The 18,895-nt window shown below is 42.6% G+C and overlaps 2 protein-coding genes and 1 long non-coding RNA gene across 5 annotated transcripts in view; 1 reads left to right on the forward strand and 2 right to left on the reverse strand.

Annotated features, from left to right (window-relative positions):
• PTPN22 (protein tyrosine phosphatase non-receptor type 22) overlaps window positions 1-4,203 on the reverse strand; it is a 47,842-nt gene extending 43,639 nt beyond the window's left edge. Inside the window, exon 1 of one of the 2 annotated variants that reach the window (XM_082225358.1) lies at window positions 4,071-4,196. In XM_082225358.1, the coding sequence (XP_082081484.1) occupies window positions 4,071-4,130 (60 nt within the window). In that variant the 5' untranslated portion in view covers window positions 4,131-4,196. Of the gene's footprint in view, window positions 1-4,070 lie in introns of both variants that reach the window. The other variant, XM_082225359.1, reaches the window with a different exon arrangement.
• Window positions 1-15,337, forward strand: part of LOC309534804 — a 61,188-nt gene extending 45,851 nt beyond the window's left edge. Inside the window, exons 2-3 of the long non-coding RNA XR_014220862.1 lie at window positions 13,507-14,912; window positions 15,157-15,337. This is a non-coding gene — a long non-coding RNA (uncharacterized lncRNA). The remainder of the gene's footprint in view (window positions 1-13,506; window positions 14,913-15,156) is intronic.
• On the reverse strand, window positions 9,381-18,842 carry BCL2L15 (BCL2 like 15). 2 transcript variants are annotated; one of them, XM_082227198.1, is made up of 4 exons: window positions 18,269-18,842; window positions 12,281-12,393; window positions 11,790-12,005; window positions 9,381-9,573 (listed from the first exon to the last, which is right to left on the reverse strand). In XM_082227198.1, exons 1-4 carry the CDS (start codon window positions 18,399-18,401, stop codon window positions 9,535-9,537), a joined length of 501 nt encoding a protein of 166 aa, XP_082083324.1. In that variant the 5' UTR covers window positions 18,402-18,842; the 3' UTR covers window positions 9,381-9,534. The 2 variants fall into 2 exon arrangements, with proteins under 2 accessions (XP_082083324.1, XP_082083323.1); XM_082227197.1 differs by having other exon boundaries at window positions 12,281-12,399.
• Window positions 18,843-18,895: the final 53 nt, after the last annotated feature.

An 18,895-nucleotide genomic window follows, 5' to 3' on the forward strand; every position in this document is an offset into this window, starting at 1 on the left:
CTTAAATGGAATACTCAGGATGAGACAGTTAAATCAGCCATGATAAAATGGGCTCAAGACATTGGTTATAATATCATGTCTGAGGATTGGGAAAGGTTATGGACCACCGGTATGAAGTTTACGGCATGTAATGCCTTGAAAGAAAACATTATGAAAATGGTATACAGGTGGTACATGACCCCAGTCAAGCTTGCTAAGATATACCATTTGTCTGATAATAAATGTTGGAAATGCAAGGAGGCTGAGGGGACATTCTTTCACCTTTGGTGGACCTGTCCAAGAGTGAAGGCCTTCTGGGAAATGATCTACAACGAGTTAAAAAAGGTGTTTAAGTACACCTTCCCTAAGAAACCGGAGGCCTTCCTTCTGGGCATTGTCGGCCAAAAGGTGTTAAAGAAGGATAGAACCTTTTTTAAGTATGCTACCACAGCAGCAAGAATCCTTATCGCTAAGTATTGGAAGACTCAAGATTTGCCCACACTGGAAGAGTGGCAGACGCAATTGATGAACTACATGGAGTTAGCTGAGATGACTGCCAGGATCCGAGACTTGGGAGAAGAAGCAATGGAGGAGGACTGGAAAAAAATTAAGGACTATTTGCAAAAGTTTTATAAGTTATACGAACTATAGGTTTTCGCATGACTTCGAATGTTAGCCCCAGCAACGAGAGTGGAATATATACGAAATTAGATAATGTTAATGAAAGAATCAATGTTTAAATGGTCAAAAAGGATAGTATGTTTGTTTATAGAGTAAATGGGAAATAAGGAACTTAAACTTAAATTGTAATTGAAAGTATAAAAGAAACACACGAAACAAGGTTATAATTTGCTGATAAATTTATTGTTAAGAATGCTCTGTGCGGGAGATGTGGGGAAGTCCATTGGAAAGTTGAAATAAGTTGTTGAAATGGTTTGTTTTTTCTTTTTTCTTCTATCTCTTTTTCTTTTTCTTTTCTTTTTGCTTTGTTTGTTCATTCTTATCTGGAAAAATGCAATAATTTTTTTTTTTTTTTAAAGGAAGCTCACAGGGGACTGCAGAGCTGGTCCTATTTGAAATAACTTGGTAGAAGGAAGGGAAGTGATTTTATGATGAGGCATCAAGGTCACTTTGGGCAGCAGATTCTAAATGGAATGCAGCTCTTTCAACTTTCATCTCTGCATATCATGAAACAAAGTTATAAATGAAGAGGGGCATGGTATAATATTGATATGTTTTCCCCATTTACAGTCTGAAATGTCTAGGTCAGCCCTAATGTTTGACAGAGAGGCATCTGCCTCAGGCAGCTGATAGTGGGTGTTGTGAAAGGGCAGCAAAATGTATTGGACCAGCCCTTCTAAGGATAGCTGTCTAGGAATATTTAAAATCCAGGGTCAGAAAAGTCACTTATCCTGTTTCATTCTTTAGGGTTGCTAAAGAAACTATATACATGATACAGCTGAGCCTAACCAGTAAGATGGGCCTCATATCAGGAAATGAATCCTGACAGGACAGGACCTCGTATTTTCCACAAGGGTAGGGTAGGGACATGTTTAAACAAGGCACTGCAACTGTGCCTTTAATGTCAGATTGAATTCAAACATTAACAAGAGGACTTTCATCAGTTCATATCACTGTGGGTGAGAACCTAGATGGGTTGGAGTGTACAGTAAGCATGAAAGGTGTTATGGAGCTCAAAAGCCACGAAGTGAGAGTCAGTTACCACAGAGTGGGGCCCTCTGTGTAAGAAGCTAAGGGGGAGTGAAGGCGGGCAACACTATCCCCGCCGTATGGCAATCGCAGTGCCTGGAGACACACAGTCAGGTTGTGTATCCTCAGGCAGTGACCAGAGGTGGAATGACTACTGGGAGGAGCACAGAGAGAAGAAATGCCATGGTGTACTTGTTGCACGAAAACCAATAAACATGTCTCTCCCACATCAGTCTCTACAGCTACAGGAGGCACTGTAATTCTCCAGCATTTTGACACATACACCAGTGTGATGTAGTGGTTAAGAGTGCTGGACTTGTAATCTGGTGAACCGGGTTCGCGTCTCGGCTCCTCCACATGCAGCTGCTGGGTGACCTTGGGCTAGTCACACTTCTCTGAAGTCTCTCAGCCCCACTCACCTCACAGAGTGTTTGTTGTGGGGGAGGAAGGGAAAGGAGATTGTTAGCCGCTTTGAGACTCCTTAGGGTAGTGATAAAGCAGGATATCAAATCCAAAACTCTTCTCTTCTTCTTTATTCCCAAAGGCACAGCAGACAGACAGATGCCATCAATAGTCCAACAACATCTGAAGGAACAAACTGCAGGTTCCCTACTCCAAATTTAAAATGGCAATATACTGTAGAATCACAGCAAAGAAGTAGTTTAAAACAGAGAACTGAAAAACAATCAAACACAGAAGTAACAACGTAAGCTTCTTCAGTGAGGGAGTTCCATCACCTTGGCTCCACTAACTACCAAGGAAAACCTATATTATGTATCCCAGTCAGTGAGCAGTGGAGCAAGAGCTTCCAACGATGAACACCATGGACAGCTGAAGAAGAAGGTCTTCCAAATAGCCAGATACATTTAGGGATTCATGGGTAACAGCCAGAATTATTCCCAGAGTTTACCTTTCCTCCCCCCCCCCTTCCTTGTTTGCAATCTACATTTCTGAGTGCAATTTTGAAAGAAGAAGAAAGAAGCACATGTGTGTATGTGTGTTTGATTTTAAGTTTTGCAAAAAATACATAGACGTGGCTTTGCCCTGGTGGCTGGTGCAAACTTAAGGGGACATTTGTCTGGCAGGGAGAATTCGTCTGGCAGAGATGAAGACTTGATAGCCCCACTTCCCTTCTGAAGATGCTGTGGCTCTGTGGTTGGTGCTTCTGTGAATCATACTTCTGTGAATTATCAGGTATAACTTCATCTGGTCAGAAGGGCTTTAGATGAGCAGCACAAGAGAGTGCCTCCTTCTTAAAGCAAGAAAAAGTTATCATCAATGCCTGGATTCTTCTTGTACGGGTTTGTTCATAGACAGTGCGCAAGATGAATCGCTGCTTCACCCTTTGGATTTCTTTGTATGTGGGTAAGAAAAATGTTTTGGAACAGATCTTATCCAGAAAGTTTTTCATTTACTCTGATTTCCAGATGGGTAGTCGATGCAGTCAAGCAAATTATGAAAGGATATTAAGGGCACTGCAATCCTGAGCAAAGGAATATTGAACTGGTAGAATAGAAAAAAATGGCAGGGCTGGCTCGCCCATGAGGCAAGGTGAGGTTGTCACCTCAAGAAGCCGATCCGGACCAGAGGAATGTGCCGATCACTGCTGCTGCTTCCTCTGCCACTGTGCCTGGGCCAATGCAGCTGCCCCCGCTGCTACGGTGCTCCTACCACTGTGCTTTCCCTGCCATGCCTGTGGTGTAGTGGCAGTAACACGGCAGAGAGGGTGCAGCTCCCACAGTTGTGGTGGAGTGGCACAAGCAAGGGCACATTTGTGGTAGGGGGTGAGTATGGATTGAGGGGGGCGGCATTTAGCTTTAAGCAACTTTCTGTTCCATCCCATCTTTTGATGATGTTTTTGAAGATATAATTTTTCAGCATATGAACCCCGAAATCTGGCATCTGCTCCAAACTTAGGCCAAAGTGCTGCAACCATTTTGCAGCATTTTATGGTGCAAACACCACATTCTGCAGAGCCCCCAAGCTGTGAAATTTATGCATCAAACCGGGGTTCATAGTTAACTCCCCCCCAAATCCAACATTGCCCGATTTACTCCAAACTTGTGCTAAAGTTTTACAATTGCTTTGCTGTGTTTTGAAGCACAAACACCATGTTTTCTGGTGCCCCCCCCCAGAGTAATACTTCAAACCAGACTTTAGATTGAATCGGACACTGTTATATTTTAAAGTCCATTCAATATCTGTCAAGGCGCATACTCAGAGCAGCTTCACAACATAAAAATGCAGAAGGGAAAATATATCTCTCACAGGTCAATATATTTTCTTCTTCTTTTCCAATTTATAGAATGCAATTGTGAAAATACAGAGCATTTCAAAATGGTTCTAGTTCCAAAATCTGACTGTTCCACTCTACTGCTTACCCCAAGGGTGGGGAACCAATGGCCCTCCAATTGTAGTTGGACTTTGATTCCAGGCAGCATGGCCTTTGGTCAAGAATGATGGTCGTTGTAGTCCAGCAGCAAGGACCACAGGTACCTGACCACCTAGGCTTTCCTAGTGGAAAAAACTGAGCAACCTTAAATGAGCAGGACAAAATGGGACACACACACTGTAAATATATTTTCAGTTTTTTCCGTAAGGAGCCGTTAAGAAACATTATAACATGAGAGGACTAATATATAGCTGCAGCAGAGAATGGAAGCTGATTCACATTTAGTATGATGCAATTACCCAGTTACATTTTTGACATAACGCCCCATGTTTTTCCCCCAACAGATTGTTTTACAGCATTCATTCAGAAAAATACAGAAGAGATAGCCACAGAGGGGAGAAGCACAACAATAACTTGCTTCTATGATATGGAATACAGATTTGACAATAAATACTGGTGCCGAGGAAGTTGCCGAACATCTTGTGATATTTTAGGAGAAACAAAGAAGTTTGTAAAGTGGAACTATAAAAGCAGATTGACACTCCTTGATAACAGGAAAGGCGTCTTTTGGGTGACAATGCACCAACTGACAGAAGATGATTCAGGAACATATTGGTGTGGAATTGAAAGGCCTTTTGCTGACATAATGACTTCAGTGAAACTGAAGGTAAATAAAGGTAAGGTGTCATATGAGTCTCATCACCACCTTTATTGTTATAATGCAAACAGAAATAAAGTTCTTGTTGCCAGCTCTGATGGAGTAAGTCAGCCTCGTAAATACAGTAACTACACAAAAGTTACCAGCCTCCTTTTTTTCTTTATACTACCCTGTATTTTCATGCTGGCCAAAGAGGAAGGGATGTCCTTTCCTCTCTGGTAAGCATTGAAGCCTGGTTGCTGTTTTAAAAAGGACTTCTACCAAGCAGACTGGTAGAGGAGGGACAAAATGGCAAAGTGATCTCTCCCCTCTCTGCAAGTCTCCACAATTTCTGTGCTTGGTTGTGGACAAAGAAACTTTCCTTCCTCTACATTTGGAATTGAAACCAAGAGGGCTGGCAGAAAAAGGACAGAACAATGTATCCTTCCACTGGTAACCCTTCTCCCTTGCCAGCATAGAATTTCATGTGCTCATCTGCATAGAATTTCTGAGCACTTAGGGCTACCAGGAGGGTTGTTAAATACAAGGCTAGATTACTCAGTAGGCACCAGTCATGTTACATTATGAAGGCCAAGAAAAGTATGCATAGTTTCCCCCCAAAACTGGCATTCCAGTTACATATATAACTGGAGCAAGTAGTTTATGCACTTACAGTGCAATCTTATACAAGCAGTCTTCGCCTGTTCTCATTCATGCTGCTAATACCAAAGTGTCACACACCTAACCTTAGATCACACGAGTAAGGTATTCAGTTGCATATCTCCATTTTGTGGGAGTTGTCTTTTGTTCTCAAGCAACCAAAGACACAGCTATGCAAATGAGTCTCTCCTGGAGAAAACAGCCTCAGGCTGGAATACAAGCTAATGGAATCCATGTGCGGAGAGAAAGACCTTTGATTTCAGTTCTGTTTAGACTAATCTTATATTACTAAGAAGATGTACCTGTGCTTGGACAAGCGCTTGATTTTATGCCACTACTTGGATGTAACATAATTTGCTTTTCGTGTCTCTTTGAAGAAAGTTATGTTAGTAAAGCTTTGGAACCATAATTTGGTCTGGACAATTCTTATTCCAAGAGGAGTCGGTTTTTATTCATCCTATTGCTTCAAGCTGTGCAATATTAATATCTGCAATATGCCCAGATTAATAAAATCCAAGATTTTTTTAAAAAAACTCAGTGGAATGGCTGTCATGCTGCTACTCTGGCCTGTATTGATTGCTCTAGCCATTTCCTTCTCTATGGCATGTTATCCTATTGTGTTTTTTTTAAAAAAAAAAAAACACAACAACCAGCATGTTCTTTATAATTTTTCTTCCCTCCCACTCCCATTGCAGTATGGGGAGGAGCAATCATGACCACTGAGGGGAGAGGAAGTGTTTAATTTTCCACATGCCATGGTCTTAATATAAACCACAGGTGAGGGTTTTTTGAGGGGATGAGGTGGGGCTGATTGCAGTGTTTGGTAATGTTTGGTTGCTGGCTGAGTAGACAGGCCCTGGACTAGACCCACATCCCAGCTCTTATCAGGCCATGACGTGCAAGCCAGTGTCTTCCCCGGTCTATTCTAAGGTTACCAGATTTTTTTCAATGAATCCGGGGACACTTTTCAACTTCAATGGATTTTGTATGGGGACTGATTTGTAAATCCAGGGATTGTCCCCGGGAAACAAGGACCTCTGGTAACCTAAGTCTACTCTGGCTTGTCCCCTTTTGTTGCTGAGGACAGACCACTGATGGCAGAACAGGTATCCGAGCTTCCATGCCTGCAATGGGGAGACTTGCCAGAACAAAAATCCTCTTCTGCCTGCCTCTCCCTGACAGTTAGAAAGATCCACTTTACCTTATGGCCACTCTGATGCCAGTTCCAGAGACTCTAGGATCGCACCCTAAACCAAGAATTATTTTTCATTATCCATTGCTTGCACAGCTAATAACCATGAATCATTTCTATAGTATTTTTCAGTGTAAAGAGTGCACTACCTTTCTCATAGCACAAGCAATTTGCCCAGGATTGTAAATATAACAAATTATATTTCATTGCTATTATTCAGCTCCTACAACATGTCAACATGTGCAAACCAGTCCTCCCTCCACTCCCTCATCTACAGCTGAGGTTACTACAGCTTTCCCAGATATTTCTGATTTTAATTTAAACGCCTCTCTGTCTTCCAATGCCACTTGTCATCATAAAGTCACAGAAAGGTAAGTGCCATCTAATCACAAGATTAAATTTGATGGCTAACTTTGCATAAACAGAATCCACATTTTGTTTCTAAATCAACCTTTTATTTCTGCTCTGGCGTACATACTAGAAACAATGAGCCCCAGTTCATTCTCTGCCACATTCCCAATGAAAAAATGTTGTACTTGCCAGTTTAGGGGTAGGGATACTCTGATTGGGTTTGAACACAAAATTTGGTAAGTTCCCTTTTACTTAATCAGCGAGGGTTAAAACTGCATGAAGAATAACATCTGACCATAATTAGCATAACTATTTATGTGTCTTAAATGCATCACTTTTATGTGACTTCAAAGCATCACTTTCAAGGACTGGGAAGTTCAACCACCAACACCCACTTCCAAACCTTATCTCCCCCACTCATTCACCTGCTATTTGCACTGATAAAATGATTTGTGCAAGTTGTGCTTAGTATTTCCATGGGCCTAAGGCAGGCACCCTGTTAAGCAGTTGCTCCATGTGTTTTATGATTGTTATCTGCTTTCTTGGTGGAGGCAAAAACTAGCATTTAACACCTTTTGTTCTGCAGAATCAATTGTGGGGGTGAGGGGTCCACAGTTAAGGCATATGGTAACTACAACGCGGGTGGCGCTGTGGGTTAAACCACAGAGCCTAGGACTTGCCAATCAGAAAGTTGGTGGTTCGAATCCGTGATGGGGTGAGCTCCCGTTGTTCGGTTCCTGCTCCTGCCAACTTAGCAGTTGGAAAGCACGTCAAAGTGCAAGTAGATAAATAGGGACCACTCCAGCGGGAAGGTAAACGGCGTTTCCGTGCACTGCTCTGGTTCACCAGAAGCGGCTTAGTCATGCTGGCCACATGACCCGGAAGCTGTACACCGGCTCCCTCAGCCAATAAAGCGAGATGAGCGCTGCAACCCCAGATGTCAGGATGGTAGTGTGTATCATCACCAGGAGAGTAAAAGCTTGTCTTTCCCCATCACAACATACAGTGCTCATAATGGTTAAATTTCCTTTAGTTGAGATACGACTCCAGTTTGTAATTTACTTTCTTGCAAAATCAGTAAGAGCAATTATTTAGGATTTCCCCCTCTTTCCTCCTCTGTTTTAGAAACTGGGATTATAGCCCATGGGGGATTCTACGCTGGGTGTTCATGGTTCTTCTCGTGGCTTCTTTCATTCTGATTCATTGGAACATCATATCTATATAATGTAAGAGTGTATTTATTGTCAACTATTACCCTGAGGATTATTACAGTCTATTTAAGAGCATATTGGATTTATTTGTGAAAATCTTTGGCCCAGGAAAGCAAAGAACTGTAGAGGAGAACCACTTTCCAAAGCTCCTCCCTCTTTTCAGCCCAGTGGGCTGAAGAGGCTTGGCGAGGGCTTCATGCCCACCCTTCATTGTGGGGCAGAGGGGGGCATGCCTCAGGCCTCACTCACCAAAACATCTCAGGCCACCCCTGGGAGAAAGCAAATTCCACCTGCCTAATCATCAGCAAAACCAGAATCCTTTATCCTAAGCACCCATAACCAATTCAACCTTATTGTTGAGATTATAATGCAGAGAGCAGTAATGGCATGAACAAGTTAAGGAGCTATCAATATTTGTTCCCTATCCATAAAATTGTGACTGTTTATTTCAATCCTGTCATCGAGTCGATATTCTTTCTTTGTTTCTGCAAATATTGTAACAAAGGAAAAATATGATATATTGGGGGGGGGGGGACAGCAGAATATAATAATGAGGATAATTAATCAGAAATGGAAGTTGAGGGAAGTCCAAAGAGAGGGAGGGGGAGATGTTATGCAAACTATAAATTATGGATAATTTTTTTTTAAAAAGGAGGTATCAAATTTTGGAGATATCAAATTTAGTAAAGCATCCTAAAATGAGCTATTCTCCATGCTATAGGGGAAAATGGCACTAAATGAAACTGAGGGGAAATGGTCTCCCGTTTTATGCAGCAGGGATTGCAAACCTGTGGTTCTCCATAGGATGTTGGCCTACAGGTTGCATCATTCCTGACTGTGGGACATTGCTGGTTGGGCCTGGTAAGGAATTGGCATCCAACATCACCTTAAGGAACCACAGGTTCCACAGCCTTGTTAGAAAGGATGACCAGAGTGGGCAAGTTTAAAGTTCTGTTGGGTGCCCCCCCCCCCATTTTAATTCTTTGTCTTTTAAAGTGCTTTACAAAGCTTTTTTTAAAAAACCAAACAAAACAAACTAGGCTTCTTTTTGCAGATGGCAAAATGAGATAAACCCAGTGAGTTGAGCTGAAATATGTAGCCCAATTTTCCAAATATTCAAAACAAAACTATATAGTTATCATTAATAATAGTTATTAATCAGTCAATCCAAGCCATTGAAAGATGGAATGTTGTGCAGAAGTGTGGTCACATGAGTGACTTTTGGCATCACTGAAGGCTCACAACACCTAGACATCATCATTTTATTTTATTTGGTGATTTAAATTAAAACAAAACAAAATAAAGGCAGGTCGAGTGCAATTCTAGTGCAGGAAAGTTTTCCAGCTCCATTTCTCTTAGAGTAGCAAAGCAGAGCTAGGCATATTTTATTAGAAGTGATATATTAGGGATTATTTTGTCCTCTTCTGTTTTCAAGGTTCTCCTAAAATGAAAAAAGAAGGTATTAATTGGAAAAACGAAGAAAAATCAGCAAATGGAAATAAAAGCCCTAGCTTAGAGGCACCTTGTAAAGATCCCATCACACAGAGACAAGGTGTGAAAGAAATACTGGAAGTAATGGGGGCATGCAGTGCCAGATTTACGTATGAGCTAAACAAGCTATAGCTTTGGGCCCCACTCTCTTGGGTGGCCCCCCAAAAATGTAAAGAAAAAAACCTCATGTACATTTCCAAAATATAAGATAAAAATAAATAAAATAAAACCTACATACAGCAATAGTGTTTTGTGTTTATTAAATTACCATATAGCATACATTCATCACAAAACAGCGACAATTTGTTGTTGACAAAGGACAGCTGGACCTTTGTCCAGCCCCATTACCTTCCGTAGCTTAGGGCTCATCAAACCTAAATCCGGCCCTTTGGGCATGCAGACAAAATGGGGGGGGGTGCGTGCCTGTGAAGTTTGAGCAGATCCATTCCTGATTCAGAACAGAATGCTCTGGTCTAAACACAGCTTGCTCCATCCCAATTCTGGAAGCAAGGACTCCTCTGTGAGCAGGGAAAGTGCTCTACAATAAGCTATTGATTTAGCAAACATCGTCTCCATCTATATTTTGTGGCCCAGGCCTCTAAACACAACAGCACCCATCCATTGCAGGGGCTGTATCCTTTTCTTTTTAGGAATAGGCTATCCTGTTTCCATACATCAGACAGAGAAGGAGCAGCTGCAGGGATCTTGCTTCCCCTCCTACCAGCTCCAACGGCCAGTTGCCCTGGAATTATACTGTTACCATCCATCAGCTGTGTTTGTGTGTGTTGTTCTATTCTGTTGCAGGGGCAGATTTTCATAAAACAACACCCTGAGCAAGGACAAAATTTGGTGGCACCCCATAATATTTATTTTCACAATAATTCCTTTTGGCACAGATGCTTTTTGATGGATATTCTCAGTATGTACTTGTATAAATATATAATTACTATTGTTATTAATGCTATTTTTTGCCCCCTTAGCTCAGCACCCTGTGCGGGAGAACCACCCACAGTGCCCTAAATTTGGCGCTGTTCTATTGCAAACTATTGTCATCTATGCTCTGGTAATCTTTAGGTTAGATAACTTCAACTCATTATACACCGGGCTTCCTATGGAGACTTGGAAACGTCAGCTGGTATGCAATTCCGTGGCCAGGTTGCACACTGGAACATATTACACTGTTCCTGGCCTGAATGCACTAGCAGCCTATCAGTTTCCATGTCTAATTCAAAGTCCTGGATTTGACCTATAAAGCCTTAAATGGATCAAGACCACAACACCTCACGGACCGTCTCGCTCCAGATGAACTGACCTGAACCCTTCAATCATCCTCTGAGGCCCTTCTTCATGTGCCTCCTCCATGAGACGGCTGCAGGGTGGTAACACCAAGTCGGGCCTTTTCTGTGGTGGCTCCCCATTTGTGGAAGGCTCTCCCCAAGCAGGTTTGACTGGCGCCTTCATCACATATCTTTAGGCTCCAGACAAAAATGTTTCTCTTCAACCAGGCGTACGGCTGGTTAACATTCTATGTCCTTCTATGTTTTGTGTTTTCATTTTGTATTTTTATATTGTGAGCTGCCCTGTGATCTTCGGATGAAGGGCACTATACAAATTTAATGAATAAAAATAAATAAATTGTAAGTTGTAAGGTTGCCCGGTCAAGAGCATCCCAGACCCTAAGATTTCAGGGCTCAAACCTGAGACCTAGAGGCGACCCCAGGTGATGTCATGGAGGCAGCTCTTAGTTTTTCTTCTTCCCACCACTGAGCCCTGGAGACAGAGGTTAATTGGTAGAGGGAGAGGAGAGCAGTCCACCCCCTTAGAATGTATGCAGTAATTTGCAGCCAGCTCTAGCTGGACTGAAGCTTACAAGCTACATGTATAGTCGTCTTCATTATTATTAAGGCGCCTTCACCCACCTGGGGATTGAAACCTTTCCCTCTGCCACCTGGAGGGAACCAGGGAAACCTGGAGATTTTAGGTCAGCCCTGGTGACCTGTTAATCCTTGTAAGCTGCCTTAAAGGTTTTCCGACTGAAAGGCAGGAAATAAATCTTGAAAACAAACTAAAATACATCACTGTATTGAGAAAGTGTTGGAGTTTTTACACTTTACTGGGTGAACTGCTGAATGGAGATGGTTGGACCCAAATGCTAACTTCACTCACCCAGCCACCTTGCCTTTCAATATAGTGTCTCACTTCCGGAGATGCGTTGATTGCCTCTGTGAGTAAGCGCGGCTGGGCTACACCACGAGCTTTCTTTGCAATGTATCGAAACAACTTTACAGCGACAACTAGGAAAGCTTTTTCATATGCTAGCTCAGGATTCTGAATTGTCCAGGTCTTGCTGAGAGTCTCGACGTTTTCTTTGAATTTCCTTCCCTGTAAACAGAGAATGGAAATTTCTAACATACAGTACACACAAGACTGCAAAATAAAGGGCCAATACACTGGGGAAACAGCTGTAATTGCCACACACACACACACACACACAGGTGAGCTGGCTTGCCCCCACAATTGAGGGGGCCAGCATGCGAGACATAATCATGTCACACGTGTGTCATGCATGCACCCCCTTTAATTCAGAGCAGGGAAGTTCCCTATGAGCAGAGACTGAGGTGGTGTTTTTTTGTTGGAGAGGTAGGAATGTATATTACCTCTGCCTCTATGACCTCCCGCGCTGGTCTCTCCAAGTCTGCATTAAACTGATCTCCTAAGCGTCTCAGTGTATTGGCAATAGGAACTGGGTCAAAAGGGCTTGCAGCGCTACCTCCACCTTGGAAGAAAGTAAACAGAGACTTATGTTTTAAGTCCTAGTAACATTCTAGTAATATTAATTATATCTAGGCGTAACCCAGACAGCTTTAGGCACCGTCTGGAAAGGGCTACACAAAACTGCTTTCCCAAAGAACACACAGTGAAAAAGGCAAGACTACACAGAACAGAGGAGGAAAGAAAACAGAGCAAGCATGGAAGGTGAGGTGGAGAGGCTGGAAAAGGTTTATTTTATCTTACGTGTATTAGAGAGAAATTTCCACTCAACCTGCAGCTGTCCAGCCCATATATCTTCGGTCATCACACCTCGCTTTGATATTCTGGCAGGGATGCAGGCGGATATGAAGCATTAGCTCCTGCATCTCCAAGCAGACACCAACTTCTTCTCCTCTTGTAACAGGAGTGGGTCCATTCCTCCCACCCTCACCCCCAAAACTTAGATGTCCACCAGCTGGCGCCAAATACAAAAGAAGGGCAGATATACACTTAGAATTAAGAGATAATGCACCTCTAAAGGTATTTTGCTTCACAAAATAGCTCTCAGGATTAGAATTCAGATCATAGTCCCAACACACAAAAATATATTTACTGGTTTCCCATCTTTGTTCCAGCAAACTGATTGGGGTGGTACTATGTGTTGTTATTCATCATGCGAAAGTCTAGGCTGGATGAATCCCAAGCCAGAATTGAGATAGTTAAAGCTATGGTTTTCCCAGTAGTGATGTATGGAAGTGAGAGCTGGACCAAAAAAAAAAAAAGGCTGATTGGTGAAGAATTGATGCTTTTGAATTATGGTGCCGGAGGAGACTCTTGAGAGTCCCATGAACTGCAAGAATATCAAACCTATCTATTCTTAAGGAAATCAGCCCTGAGTGCTCACTGGAAGGATAGATCCTGAAGCTGAGGCTCTAATACTTGGGCCACCTCATGAGAAGAGAAGACTCCCTGGAAAAGACTCTGATGCTGGGAAAGATGGAGGGCACAAGGAGAAGGGGACAACAGAGGACAAGATGGTTGGACAGTGTTCTCGAAGCTACAAACATGAGTCTGACCAAACTGCGGGAGGCAGTGGAAGACAGCAGTGCCTGGCGTGCTCTGGACCATGCAGTCACGAAGAGTCAGACATGACTAAACGACTAAACAACAACATGTGTTGTTATACAGTTCAGTGTCAGAAATCCTTGGTGATCTGCTGCAAACCACCCAGAGACCTATTACCTACCTTTTGCCCAGCCAGTTTTACAATGCTGTTCCCAAATAATAATAAAAATCCATAAAGGCTAGAGAGGAACAATGAACACTTATATGTTGCAGCTTCTTCTTAAATGCACATTAGTTTGCTACTGTGTGTTAAGGGTGACAGTGACTTCTTCTGGCCCAGCCTTAGCCATGCTGTCATGTGAATCCCAAGGCAAAAGGCTCCCTCTTCTTGTAGACCAGACCACACAAGGCTATGCGCATGCTCTGGCCCTTATAACATCAAGGACCGTCATCCTTGGTGCAGTGAACTCCAGAAAGCCCCTATGCATGCATGGTGGCATAGCTATCCTTTCCCCCCTCCTTCGGCAGGCATTATTTCCCAAGTATTTCAGAGTTGACCCTCTTGACTTTGCCTTAGCAATCTTGTTGTTTGGGGAAGCTTCCTCTTCTGAAATCAGATGCGGCTGTATCAGATTTTATTTGCAACTGGCCATTGACAACATATGGCTACATCCATAGCTAAGCTGGTAGAGCATGACACTCTCAATATTGGGGTCATGAGTTCAAACCCCACACCGGGCAAAAGATTCCTGCATTGTAGGGGGTTGCAGAAGACGACCCTCGTGGTCCCTTCCAACTCTACAATTCTACGAATGTCTTCTATGAATTTTAATTTAATAGCACTATAAGAACTGCTCCCAAATAGCTCAACCATTATATCCTGCACCAGCTCCTGGGCACCAATCAAGATTAGGTCCAGCATCACCACACCTCCTGATGGTTCCATGATCAATATGGTATCAAGGAATTTAATGTATCTGTCGTGACTTAACATATATGTGGCCAGTCTCTGTGAGGGTAGTTTAAGTCACCCATTACTACAACATTTCTTCTTTCGGGTGCTTCCTTGACTTCATTCTTCATCTCAGGATCTTCCTGTGCATTTCAATCAGGAGGGGTGATACCACATCCCCTATATTAAAATACTCCTGCATTCCAGTGAGCATAAAGGCCTTGCCTTACATGGCAATTTCAGGAGCCAGTATGGAATATTGAGATGGGTGCTGGAGCAGGGATTGGGGAGACCCAGGTTCAATTTTCCACTAGCTGACTTTGGGATACTTGCCATTTCTCGACCCAACCCTACCTCATAACATTGCTGTGAGGATAAAATTTGGAGGGTGAGGGAGCCCTGTTTACTGCCTTGAGCTCCTCAGAAGAAAGGAGAGATATAAACTGAATAAGTGAGTTGCCAGTGCCCAGCTTGGGCTGACTGTCCTGCCATGTCCAAATGCACAGAGTGTTAGTACAGTGGTACCTCGGGTTAAGTACTTAATTCGTTTCAGAGGTCCGTTCTTAACCTGAAACTGTTCTTAACCTGAAGCACCACTTTAGCTAATGGGGCCTCCTGCTGCTGCCACACCACCAGAGCACAATTTCTGTTCTCATCCTGAAGCAAAGTTCTTAACCTGAAGCACTATTTCTGGGTTAGGGGAGTCTGTATCCTGAAGCATATGTAACCTGAAGTGTATGTAACCCGAGGTACCACTGTATTTAGAACCGTGCTAAGCTTTAGAGTGGCAAAGAGCATGTTCAGACAAAACTCTCTGCTTCACAGGAAGTTATGTGCCGAAAACTGAATTTGTGCTGCGTAATATGTAAAGCATTGCTCTTCTGGTAGCATCAGCTTACTTTGTGCTATGTTACTTCAGCATAAGGTTCCTAAAAAATGATATGTACGTTACCCTGAAAGCGTGAGATCTGACTTTGACGTTGCTGGACTTCATCTCTTGTCTCACTGCCTTGAGCTGTAGCAAGCAGGAAAGGATGTGAGCCTGGCAAAAGACATGGCAATTGTAACTTTCTATGCTACCAACGCCTTTCCTTTTTGGGTTGCTCATAATAAAGTAAGAAGCAACCATGACAACCGCCCAACTCACTTGGTGTCATCTTTGCAGTCATTACACAGAAGAGCAATACATGAAATGATCTTGTATTTGCACATAGGTTTTGACTGAATTTCAAGGAGAAACAGCCTTGGACAGTTTCCAGCTTGGAGAATGTTAAAAACTGCCTTCTCCTAACAGGTTTTAATTACCTGCAAAACACTTGAGTTACATCCTGTCATGGGTTAATTAGAGCGCCATCCTCTGCTGGAAGTGGGGAAATATCAGAGGAAGCAGAAAAGCAGGCAGACTTCCTTAGCCAGCTTTCTGGTGACAGATCCAGGAACAGTCTTCAGCAGGAATCTGCTTTCAGTGATAGGTTATAAATGTTTGTGAGTGTTTTCCTCACCCCACCCCAATTCACAAGCCTTCATTTTGCCCATTGTAAAATACGCTGCTAACATGTGCTCTTGTGCACCTGCTGAGAATTTTTCCTGTTGTATAACACGCCCCCGTGTATAACACGCCCCCTATTTTTGGGGACTCCAAAAAATGGGGGGGGGGGAGATCTACCAGAGTTGTTCAGCTGGGGGGGGGGTGGCCCAGAGTTGTGGAGATTTTTTTATGGGAGATTGCCGAAAATCGCTCACCCACTTGACCTACGCGGCCACTTGCATGCGTTGCCAAAGCGACCAATCGTCTGTCCCCTCGCCGGCAGTAGCCACCAATCACCCACTCAATCGCTGCAGCAACAGCCAATCAACACCAGCCCTTGCCAAGACCACCAATAACACGCTCAATCGCTGCTGACAATCTTCTGCTCATGGCAGCAACCAATCCCACATCGCCCCTATGCACTATCCGTGTGTAAGAAGACCCCCCAATTTTTAACATAATTTTAAAATAAAAAAACCTTGTCCTATACATGGAAAAGTACGCTATATGCATTGGTAAATGCATACAGTTTGGGGGGAAATTGTAATGCAGGGTGGGTAATAATTGAGGGGATAAGGACATGTACATACCCTGCGGCTATACCCCATCACAGACTATCCACTAGTGTGGATGGGAAACATTGGTTTAGAACTCAGAGGCATTTTTTTTAAAAAAACTACTTCTCTGTGAACATCCCTGCATAATTGCAGACATGGGAAAATTAAAATAATAATAATAATAATAATAATAATAATAATAATAATAATAATAATTTTTATTTATACCCCACCCATCTGGCTGAGTTAGCAGTTACCTGTGTGAAATAGGACCCCCCCACACACAAATGGACACAGGCATATTTTAAGGAGCTCAGAAAATCCTTCTGTAATGAAGTACAAGGAATAAATACTATAAACAAATGTCAGGGTTAACTACTGACCTAATTTCAAACTGCTACTACAGTAATGCAAAACCAACCCTCATTTGTGGCAGACATTCTGGCAGCAAAGCAACTCTTTTTGTACCTGCAAGTGTTAGCAGACTATTAACCAGCTAAAAGTTTTAACAGCTAAAGTAGTAGGACTGAAAGGTTCAGACAGAACTGAATAATAATAATAATAATAATAATAATAATAATAATAATAATAATAACAACAACAACTAAAATTTTATTTATACCCTGCCCTTCCTGGTTCAAAAACCTGGCTCAGGGCTGCTAACAACAAATTTAAAACACTTAATTGTAAAAGCAGCATAAAATACAGTATAAAAACATGAATAACAACAAAATTCAAAGTTCAGAAATCAATTTAGGGGAAATCCAGCTAATAAGCATTAAATAATCCCCAGGGCTAGCTAGCTAAAATAGGGCAGAATTAGCTGTGGGGTCTCAGAGTGGGTAATCTTCATAAAAGAGGAGGGGGATGGAAGAGAAGGAAATAAAAGATCAGGCTGAATTCAAATTAAAAGCCAGGCGGAATAGCTCTGTCTTACAGGCCCAGTGGAAGGAAGTTAAATACTGAAGGGCCCTAGTCTCATGAGACAGAGCATTCCACCACGCCAGAGCCATCACTGAAAAGGCCCTGGCCCTGGTGGATGATAGTCTGACTTCCTTAGGGCCTGGGACCTCTAAACTATGGCTATTCATGGACCTTAAGGTCCTTTGCAGGGCATACAAAAAGGAGAGGCTGTCCTGTAAATACGAGGGCCCTAAGCCACAAAGGGCTTTAAAGGTCTAGACCAGCACCTTGAACTTGACCCTATACTCTACCGGGAGCCAGTGCAACTGGTAAAGCACTGGGTGAATATGCTCCCACGGCAGGGATCCCGTGAGGAGCCTTGCTGCAGCATTCTGCACCTGCTGGAGTTTCTGGGACAGTTTCAAGGGCAGCCCCGCGTAGAGCGAATTACAGTAGTCAAGCCTGGAGGTGACCATCGCCTCCCCACCCCCCGATTTACTAAAAGGGGAACTAAAATACATGTTTATCTAATATGCCCTTTTCTTCTGACTAGAAGTCTGTTATCACAGACTCGTTTCAATCTCTTAGAAAGAGATCTTTACTGAAATTTCAGTTTGGAAATAGAAGTGTATTTAGTGCATTAATCAGTGAACAGATGGCTAATCAGCTAAAGTGTCTTAAAACCAGCGGGCAATTCTAGCTGCAATGCACTACAACGTAAGGATTTATTAAGAACTTTCCTTATGCTCTTAACACGGAAGTGCTGAACTTTTAAACCAAGCCTCTTTGCTTGCATGTAATTGTAATCAGCAGTTCCTGATTACACAGCTCTAGAAGAGGGGGAAGTGGTTAGAAACCTTCATACTTCTCCATGAACAAATAATCTTACCTTCAAAACGCACACTTGCACCCTGGTACTGTAGGACACGAAATTCTGTTTTTGTTTTTTGCCCTGGGAAGTCAGCAAGCAATGCTTCTGCAATCTGTTCCACCTGTTCCTCAAAAGTCATAGAGTCCTTCATGTTAGCTGTTCTCTATTCGAAACACAAGTCGCTGCCACGGCTTTCCACCAGTTGTTGTTCTTCCTATGGCTGCACAAGTTTGCGCATGTAAAGTTTCTAGCACCCAGCCTCTTAGCCGGCCAGAATATATTAAAGCTAGATTCTCCTCAGACCAGGCTAAATTACAAGAGGAAGCTTGTTCTTGTGTTGCAGCTGCAGCTACACCCATATCAGGATTAGCATAGCTATCTGCTTTAAACAGTAAAAGTCACCACAAGGAAGTCATGAGGGAGCAAAGTCTAGTACGGCTTTCTCTTCCTCTTTTCCAGAACCTCCGTCAAGTTCTTCTAAGAGCAACTATAGTTATGTGCATGGTAACTATGTATTAGCTTCTCACATTCTGTTCATTATAGTAATTTTACTTGTTTCTTGCAAAACAAAGAAGTATTTCCTAGATATAATATAATATCCCTAAATATATCACTCTTTTCAACTTTGAGATCTTTCCAAGCCAA

The sequence above is a fragment of the Podarcis vaucheri genome, assembly GCF_965113315.1.
Source record: "Podarcis vaucheri genome assembly, chromosome: 6".
Taxonomy (NCBI): domain Eukaryota; kingdom Metazoa; phylum Chordata; class Lepidosauria; order Squamata; family Lacertidae; genus Podarcis; species Podarcis vaucheri.

Excerpts from the sequence above, each read along its gene's own strand:
- BCL2L15 (XM_082227197.1), bottom strand. The coding sequence starts at position 18,401 with ATGAAGGACTCTATGACTTTTGAGGAACAGGTGGAACAGATTGCAGAA. Across the intron at positions 12,400-18,268 it reads TGCAAGTGTGCGTTTTGAAG|GTGGAGGTAGCGCTGCAAGC; the intron begins GTAAGATTATTT and ends CTTTCTTCCAAG. Across the intron at positions 9,574-11,789 it reads TTGAAAGGCAAGGTGGCTGG|GAGAACCTTGAAAACAGAAG; the intron begins GTGAGTGAAGTT and ends TTTTCATTTTAG.